Source organism: Octopus bimaculoides, chromosome 13 (genome assembly GCF_001194135.2).
Source record: "Octopus bimaculoides isolate UCB-OBI-ISO-001 chromosome 13, ASM119413v2, whole genome shotgun sequence".
Taxonomy (NCBI): domain Eukaryota; kingdom Metazoa; phylum Mollusca; class Cephalopoda; order Octopoda; family Octopodidae; genus Octopus; species Octopus bimaculoides.
In genome coordinates this window covers 27824038-27834157 of record NC_068993.1, presented here as the reverse complement: position 1 = coordinate 27834157, position 10120 = coordinate 27824038, and the positions used below count along the sequence as shown (strand labels likewise).

Genomic DNA, 10120 nt, shown 5'->3' with positions numbered 1-10120 from the left:
ACAGTATTAGAGCTTGATGAGATTAGGAAGAGGGTGATGATCAAAAACATGGGGAGCGATGTAGAAGTAGATACAGAGAAAGTTGACGGTGCTGCATTTAATGAGAGCACGCGGGAGAAGAATAATGTCTTAAGCCCTGAGTGTAGAGAAGGATTATTATCATTATTATTATTCAGTAGTCATAATTTTATCACATGCTTTCACTGCAATACCGAATGCAACTCTGTGTGCCTTGGGTATGTGCTGTGGTTTACTATGATGCCTTTATTGAAAGTGTTTTACGTAGGATGTGTGCGGTGCCTAGTGGTTCTATCTTCTGTATGTTATATATACTTGTTAGTCCTGGTGTTTTTGCTGAATATTTTTTTATCATACCTAATGTGCCTACTATGATAGGAATTGTTTCTGCTTTTAGACTCCACATTCGAGTTGCCTCTATTTCCAGATCTTTATATTTTGATAGTTTCTTCATTGCTTTTAAAGAAGCGTTGTCATATGTTGGCATTGATACATCAATTAGACAGCATTTTTGTCTTGATGATCTCTGACAACTATATCCGACCTATTGGCCTTAATTTCTCTATCTGTGTGTATTGGCATATCCCCTAGTGTGTTTGGTTTCTCATTTTCTGTGACCTTTTCTGGCGTGTGCTTATACCATTTTTTTTCTGTTGTTGTTCCATAGTGTTAGCATAGCTTCCAGTGTATATAGGTCCCAACTCTGTCGTGTCTCTGAATATATTCCTTCTTAGCCAGGACTGGGCAGCCAGAGACAATATGATTTATTGTTTCTTGCCCCTCGTCACATATTCTGCAGTTACTTGTTATGTTTCTTTTCATTATATGTTTTTGGTAATTTCTGGTGGGGAGGTTTTGGTCTTGTGCAGCAATTAAAAATCCTTCAGTCTCTGCTTTGAGTCCTGAGCTTCTCAGCCATTATTGGGATTTTGCTTTGTTTATTTCTTTTGCATGAAAGGGCTTTTTTTGCCATCGTTTTATCATGATCCGTTCCCGTTCCATTTTCGGTCTGGATGTCAGCTTTTGTTGTTTATTCTTTATATTTTCATAGTTGTTAGGTACTATGACTATTTTTTGTATTTGTAAGCTTTCTTAAAGACTGAAAACAGTTTTGTGTTTTGTTCGTGTTTTGTGGCTATTTGTATTAGTTTTCCTTGCTTCTGAAGTAGGTATTTTTTGTAGTCCTATGGTGGTTATTTTGTAATAGTTTTCTGGCTTCTACCACCTTCCATACGTTGTATATATAACCTTTCTACGTCAGATTTTGGGTGGTGCATCTTAAATCCTGTCATTATTTCTCTTGTTTTCCTGTCTATTTTGATTAGTTCATTTAGTGTCCAGTTAAGGATATTGTAGCTGTAACTTATAATTGGGACAGCTATAGTGCTGATACCTATTATCTTGTTTTATGAATTCAGCTCTGTTTTCAGTATTAATCTAACTCGTCTATAGTATTCTTTTTTTTATTTTTTCTTTCATTTGTGTGCGTTGTATCGCATCTAGTTCATTGATTCCTATGTCTGGCTTTGGTCTAATTCTCTTATTCTCCCATCCAGTTCTGTTTGAAAGGGCTAAAGACAGACACTTTCCTCTTTGGCCAAGCCCTCATCAACTTTTTCAAGTTTCACTTGAAAAGGAAGTTGAGGGTGGAGAGGAAAGTGTTACCTTGTAGCAAGTTTGTTGAAAGGTAGATGAATGTTGGAAGAATGGCCAGTGTGAAAGGACCAATTCTGAGCGTGAACCTTTAAAAAGGATTTTTAAGTTTTTCCACGAGGACCTTAAGGCGCCTCCCCTATTGGGAGTTTTTATTAGTTTAATTTTTTAATTGCTATTTATATTGTTTACACGCGGAAAACCCATTGTATCGTCCTGTTTTTGACTTTTATATTGTTGTATGCCATTTAATGTTTTGTATGTGGGTCCTTGTGGCTAATAGAAGAATTTATTATTGTTGTTGTTGTTGTTTTGTTGTTTTGTTGTTGTTGTTATTATTATTATTTCTTTTAACTCATGTTTTTGGAACTCATGGAGTCTTGCATGCGTACCTGCAGCCTATGGTACCATGCTCTCTATTCATCTCAATTATCTAATACTTTCCTGATGATTTGGGCCATGCAAAGGAAGCAGACTTTTTGTAACAGCTTCATTGGGCACTCTATTATTATTGTTGTTGTTGTTGCTGCTGCTATTGCGTATATGTATATTTGCCTACTTGTATGGGAGCAGTAGTACGAAAACAGCTCTACATACATCACTCTGTATTTTAATTTTTTCAAATCTGCATCAGATATGTGATTACATTGTCATTTATCAATTTCTATTTAAACACTTCTCCACGTTTAAGGGTATATTGGCTGCTTTAAAGATGGACGTCCTCCTGCAATAGAGAATCGTTACTGGAGAGAAGATAAAATGACTATAGAAAAATGTCAGAATCACTGTCGAGAAAGACGCACAAAATATGCTGGTCTGCAGGTAAATAAATACAACTTAATGTTTGAATATTCTAATGTTCTTCTATGTATATCTATTGAGGTTATAAAATATATGTATACACACAGATGTGTGCGCGCGCGCGTGTGTGTGTGTGTGTGTGTGTGTGTGTGTGTGTGTATACAACATAGGTGAACATTTCTCCATTAACTACAAGAAATTGTTAGCAATAGTTTAAGAGTACTTTATAGTTATGCAAATTACAAGTATTCCAACTAAACTGCCAGAGGAAAATTCTGGAAACAACGATTCAAGCCTGCTCAATCAGCGTCATTATTTATGTGGTCAAGTCCATTAATGACACATAATCGAGTTGTCTGCGAACCCCACTGAGCGTGATTTGCTTTGTAGTTTTAACGATAGCTTGCTATTCTCTTTTTTTCGGCTAAAAATTGTTTAAAAGAGACGTAGGGGAGAAAAATTTGATTCTGTCTGATAAAGCATGGCGATGTAATGTACGAGGTTCAAAGAAAATTACGAGGTTCAAAGAAAATTCATGTCGCTATAAGAAAATGGCGAAGGTTATATCTGAGCCAACTACAGCATATTATTGATATTTACTTCACACACAGTGAAAGGCTGAAAATTACAAACATTTTCCCGATATTTGAAATATAAATGCTCTAATCATTCCAGCTCTGTTATCATCTGTTCATTTTATTCATTTATAAATATTTGGCCTTGTGCTAATTTCATATTTCATAAATTAATAATTTAATTACCATCCAAGTATAACGAAACGCTATCAGGTATCGCACTTTATATGAGGTGGTTATATTTATCTTCCGTTTCGTTGATAGATAAGTAAAATTGGCGCAGCGTCCGATAAAATGCCTTCAAATCCTGCCCAAACCTTCCATTCTCCTAGAATCCATAAAGTAAAATACCAGTCAGTGATAAATTGTAGGGGTCGATTTCATTGACTTTACAAAACTGTGTCAGTTTCAACCAAATTAGAAGTCATTATTTACATCTTAATTCAGATGCCATTGAAATTTGTATATGCCATGCCATTTAATTGTTTGATTGTTTTATTATATATTTTGAACCGCTAAAATTTAGCATGGTCAACTATGTTACTGTGGCAACACTTATGAGATATATGGTCCTTTAGGCAGAGATCATTGTAACATAGAATGTGCTGGAGATCCTACGGAATTCTGTGGAGGGTACCTTGCTAATTCAGTTTTTAGTACACGTGAGTATTATTTCGTTCTGCGTTGATTTTATTTTATTAACACAACCAAAATAGCAAGATCGTACATAAGTTAGGTGATGATGATGATGATGATGATGAGGAGGAGGAGGAGGAGGAGGAGGAGGAGGAGGAGGAGGAGGAGGATTTGATATCATTGGTTGTCGATGGCAAACTTTGCATGAACTAAATTCTTGGACTTGTATTAATGAGTGCTAATGAGTAGAAAAGAAAAAAGAGATGATGTTCAAGTCAGAAATTTGAATTTGAATTTGAATTTGAATTTGAATTTGAATATTCAGCGATCCTCTAATCCTTTTCCAGTTTTCAGTTTTCTGATCCTATCAGGGAAAACTATAACTTTCTCTTCCTGTAAGGATTTCGTTCATGTGACTATAACATTTTAAAAATATTATGTATTTGACATCGTGTAAGGCCAACCTGTTGTCATCCACTTCAACACGACAGACCTTTCCATCATTCACTTAGTAAGTAGAACTTCATCCTCAAGGAAATGGAGGGAACAACATTTAATATTCGAACTTGGCACTTTGTCATCGACAAATGAACGTTTATCCTTCCACTCCTACACACACACACATCCTTTTAATCTTATACATACACATATGTATGTAATTATACAGTTTAATTTCAAGATTTCTTGCCAATAAAGAAAGAGCCGGTTTCTAACCTAGATCTAACGCTCATTCATTGGAACAATATCAACAAGGTATGTATGTATGTATGTATGTAAAAAGTACGATTCCTTTTAAGAAAGTTATCCCCTGCCGAACACGAACAATATAGTAATTATATTCTACCAAAGAAGCCAGGTGAGATTTGTTTCGATGCAACAATAGTTTATCGAAAATTTTCAGTGAAAGAAGTTCCCTGTTTTATATTCGCTGGCAGTGTTTAAATTTGGTCAAAAAAAGGTAATGAAGATTTCGTTGTTCATGCTGGAGTGGTATGAGAAATTCCAATTCAGTGAGTTGACCCCGGACATGTTTAAGTCTTTAATTTTTAGTTGAAGGGCTTACTGCAAGCAAAGATGGAGATATACATTCCCGGATATTTACAAAATGAGCACAGGACCAAAATTTAACTCTACAGGCAGTAGCAAAAGAATGTCAGAGGATTGTTAATCTATTCATAACGCAAATAAAATTGAAGAGAAAGATTGTTCTGATTCAAGCGTGTCGACCGGTAACGAATAAGAAAATAAACAAAACATATCAAAAGCAAATCCATGTTATGGGTGCAAGGGTCTATATTTTAAAAATAACTGATTTAAAAATATAAAATGCTATAAGTGTGGTAAAACGCTTCAACAGAAAAAAATCACGTAAACGGATTATCGTTGACAAAAAAATACGAATGAGCCTCAAAGAAAATTTTGTATATGTAAAAATTAATAACACAAATATAAAATTACAATTGGATACAGGCAGCGATATCTCAATAATTAAGACAGATACATGGAAAAAGATCGGGAAACCTAAATTAAACCTCGAAAATTGCCCGTGGTGTTTCAGGAAAAAAATTATATTTTAAGTTTTTCTGTTAAATAATACAACAAACTTGTTTGGTACTGACTGGATGGAATTGCTTAATTTATGGGAACCCCCACCCATAAATCTTTGCTATGAAGATGTAAAAGTGTTTTTCCAGTACAAATAAGTCGTCAGACGAATTGAAGAAAATACTTTTTTAAAGATTTTTCCTGAAAAAGTAGGTCAGTGTATCAAAACAGAGGTACGGTTTCAAATACAAGAAAACTCCATACTAACATTTAGACAAAAACGAACTGTACCATGTTTAGCATTAGAACAGATAAAGTTTAGATAGACTAGAAAAAATGGGACTTATCCAAAAAATGGAATACTTTGAATGGGCATCACCAACTATATTCATTAAGACAACGAATAATAAAATCAGAGTATACTGGAATTGAACCCAAGGCGAGATATTAAAACTCAGAGGAGACTTCAATTCTCAAAAGGGGAGAAGATAGGGGACACTGATTCTAAAAAGGGGAGATGTCGTGGAAGGATTCCGACAACCTGCTAAGTAACTAAAGGTGGACTGATTCATTGTTATGAAACAAAGAACTGTCAGCGATTGGCAGTTCGGTGTTAGTAGCAGTTCACTATGAGCCTTTGATAAAGAGTGTTCAGGCTCGTGTAATAGTAACAGTATTGTGTCGTGTATATACTTTCTTCCCTCATTCTTCGTTATATTATATATCCAATACAAGGATATAAAAGCTATTTAGGCAATGTGTTACATAGCCCAGTGCCCCAATAATTAGAGGTATTAACTTGAACTTGTAATCTGGATAGAGTAACTGCAAATTTTTCGATAGTAGAGCACAGGTATTTTCTTTTTATGTCAATATCCGCTGGGTAGCTGATTTCCACAGCTGTACACAGTTTCTCTTCTCTATCTCAAATCATTATATCAGGTCTATTGTGTTTACATTTTATTAAGATTTTCACTGAGACATTCCACCAGTACTCCTTTTTATTATGAGTGACTATGTCTTCCACCATACTGTGGGTTCGTATTTTTTATCCTCGAGGGTTATCCTTCCGACGGATCTCATTATACTGTATCCATGTCCCATCGGTAGATAATGCCTTGATGACATTTTCAGACAACTGCTTATGTTGTGGGTAATATCTTCAGTGTTAATTCCACTAAGTCTGCATCAGTTGTCACATTTTACTGTTTTTCCTTCATCTCTGTACCTTTTGTGCATTAGGTTGATATTTCCTGGATTACAAACGCATAACTTTCACAGCGGGAGTTAGTAATCCGGTTGTTGGTCCATGATGGACTGTTTTGATGATCAATATTATTGTTATCTCGGAGCTTTCTAATATATCCATGCATGGTTTTCTGCTAATATACACTCATTCTTTCATCTGATGATACAGTCATGCAACTTCTTTGAGTATGGAATGCTGCTGAAGGAGATACTTTCCAAGTCTTATGATGTTATCAGCCTCGTGTATGCAAACTTGGTCAAGGGATGCACTTCGGCACTTAGTGATTAATAGATGTTGCCGAAGGATATCATACGACGTTCAAAGGCAGTCTGGATCGATGTTTAGCCTTTGCTGCCTAGTTTTTATTTTAGGGAGAGGCGGTCTACGTCACTGTTGATGTGGAAATTATATGTGGTGGTTAATATCTTCCAGGTTTACATATGTGCATGTTCATATATATTTACATTGTAGACGCAGTATGATCGAATGGTTAAGAAATTTGCATACTCAGTCACACTAGTCTACGGACTTTCTGACTGAATGGCATTGTGAGCAAGTATCTTTCACAATATTTTCTAGTTCAGTCAACTCTTGTGAGTGAAGCTGGGTAGACAGAAACTGTACAGAAGCCCGCCAGTTGAACTGGACATTTAATTCAAAAGTATAGCCTTGTTAGATCCGGTATCATACTGATTCTGCCTGCGAACTAAGTTAAGGGTAAACATCTGCTGTGCGAGAGTACGACGCTGCCTGGCGAGAATGAACTGAACCACTACATACAGATAGCAGCGATCTGAGTAAGTGAGGCAGTTCGTTTCGGCGGGTAGTTAGTGTTAGTTCGTTTGTAGTGGTCGGTTCATTTTTGTATTCAAAATTGGGTTTAGCTGTTATTTGCTGATGTTACACCGTAAGGTATTGTTAATTTGTTGAATTGTTGGTTGAAATTTTTTGCCTGCTTGTGGGCGTTGTTAAAGGGTTATGTGTGGGGGAAAGATTTGAACACGCATGTTATTAATTGCTATAAAATTTTTTGTGAACTGGTTTTTTACCGAGTCATCGGATAATTAATATAATAATTAAGAATTTTTTGAAAAGATTCAGCATGGAATCAAATCCAGCAATGGAATTAACAGTGAATGCTGAGTTAAAAGGGAATACCGGAGAAAAGAGAAATTATGCTGACATAATGAATGTGTTGCATCAAAACTGACTACCGAATGTGTCGTATCAAGAACCGACTACCAAGCTTGCTACGGCATGCTTACAATTGATGGGGGAGATGTTCGCGTCTCTTCCCCCAAACCCAAAGTGAAATAATGATGCTGAGAAACAATAGAACTGTTGTGCATAAATACTTCGATGTTTCAGAAAAAAATCGCGTATCTTGAAAAGGATAAAATTGAAAAGTGTCTCGGGCCGATTATATTACGTATGTGGCCTCCATCGAAGTAAGGTTTATCAACACTGAAAAAGCGAAGGAACATTCTGTGGCAACGCTCAAAACGAAGGAAGTGGTTCTACTCCCCTCATATCTGGGCCGCAGAACGTTCGGGATCAGAATTGAAGGAGTACCGCCAGAAGCTGACTTGAGGTGGATCATTGCGGCGCCCTGCTACAGCAGAGAGGATAAACTTAACATCCTACAGATAACGTGCTCTGTTCTGTCAAAATTGGTCCGGGCAGAGCGTAGACAACTTAATACAAGCAACACCGACTGACCTCGAAGAAACCACAGAAAAAGCGGAGGAGAAAGCCGAAGAAAAACAAAGCAAATGAAGAGAAACCAAAAACAGAAGAAAAGTGAAAAGATTGGGACAAGTGAAGTTCCCCCTCCGGCAGGCGACATGGAGGTCGTTATAACGGAGGAGGAATTCACGGAAGTAACCAGGAAGTGACCAAAAAGACAATGTGTCACCTATACCCTACCAACCTACTACACCCACAAAAAACGTACCAAAGCACAAAAACTCCGCCCCTTTACTCATACGGCCCCAGCAGACACAATCACACTGGTCAAATATAATTCAAAGGACAACTACTTGCATAACAATAGCAAAACACCACATGTCAAAAATTTATGGCACAAGCGAGTATGCCCACATTGACTTAAAATTATATAAGCAGTTAAAAGAAAGAAGGGTGGAGGGAATTATTAAAGTCTGTGAGCTACCGAGGCTCATAGATCCTCATAGATCTTAGATCACATAGTATGAATGTGATGGTGGCTACAGAAACCAAACTGAACGACCTGCGAACTGAATAACTATGAGAAAATAATGTCTCCTAGCCAAACGGGAGGCCGAGGGGGTTAGTAGTGTTGCTCTGTAAATGCTTGGCTCTGCAGACAAGAACAATCTTTATTGATCCAGAAGGTAAGTTGGTTGTTCTCGACTTGACACACAGCGGTTGATAGGTATCTATGTGCTTTGTGGTACCGGTAAACAAAACGATTTCTATCAATGCCTCGGGAACTTTCTCGTGATGTCAAAGATATTAATCGTGTTAGGTGACTTTAACGCTATTCTGGACGCACGCCTGGATAGCGTTGGCTCGGCAAATAGGAAGGAAAGCTCAAGCCTCATTGATCTTCGTAAACGATTTCAGCTAGCAGATCGTTACAGACTGGACCACTCGAACGCCCTAGTGTGGACCTAGACTCATGGCGACGGGTCGCGGAGGTCTTATCTAGACAAGAGATAAGTCAAGTTTTAGCAGTCCACAGTGTCTTCTGGACCCCTACACGGATCACAAATTAGTGACGTACAGGAAGGTCATATATAGAGTACATAGACAGTGACCCGGTTATTGGAAGCTAAACAAGGCTATCTTGACGTGAGGCATACCGTAACTGTATTAAGGAGTTAGTTCAGAAGGCTTTAACTGACGCCCTGTTGAACAACCGGTGGTGGTTGGCCCTCAAACGAGCCATACGTTTTGAGTCAATTAGGTTTAATCGTCAGCGCTAAGTAAAGATAAAGCAAGAATAGAGGCCGATCTACTAAAGGACTTAGAAGAGGCGTTGAGGTTTGGCTCTGCATTCCAAGTTGTGGCAGTGATATTTTCAAAAAAGGAAAACACGAACTCTCTATATTTTGTCTGTCCTTGTACTGTCCCCTCTTCGTTATGCCCAGTGTTGCAAAGAAAGAAAAAGTTCGTGCTAGTTCCACAGTCGTGTATTGATAGTTCAAACTTCACAGTTCGAGCTAGCGCATTGGATTGTTGGTTCTTAAAAGATTGTTACGTTATGTGTGGTTTGTTTCGATTATATATCTGCTGCAGTGTATTCATTTATCAATCTATACTATAAATTGCAGTGTTCTTGATTGCTTGCTTGCTTGATTGATTGATTGAGTGAGTGTCGGCAGATTCACTCGAGAACGGTGCAGTGGAATCGCGTGAAATTCAGCACAGAGCGGCAGCATGGTCCGCTCATGTTCAGGAGATTTTTATTGCCCTCCAACTCCCATGGTTACCGAGATAATCGATTACTTTTTAAGATAGGAATATCCCATTCAAAGTGGGGAGGGGCGATTTTGTTGCCTTTCCCATGCGCGAAATTTTACGTAAAACCTGCACAATAAAGATTATTTTTTTCCAAGTAATGGGGCTGGGTTTGTTTTTCGAAAATTTTAATCAGAGGCAC

At 37.5% G+C, this 10120-nt stretch overlaps 1 protein-coding gene across 4 annotated transcripts in view; it reads left to right on the top strand.

Moving 5' to 3' along the window:
• The first annotated feature begins 2355 nt into the window (after positions 1-2355).
• LOC106868595 (kremen protein 1) overlaps positions 2356-10120 on the top strand; it is a 31538-nt gene continuing 23773 nt past the window's right edge. For all 4 annotated transcript variants that reach the window (XR_001409314.2, XR_001409313.2, XM_014913927.2 and 1 more), the window contains exons 1-2: positions 2356-2493; positions 3574-3709. Coding sequence is in view for 2 of the 4 variants with exons in the window: in XM_014913927.2 (XP_014769413.1) it covers positions 2431-2493; positions 3574-3709 (199 nt within the window). In the remaining 2 variants the exon portion in view is untranslated. The remainder of the gene's footprint in view (positions 2494-3573; positions 3710-10120) is intronic.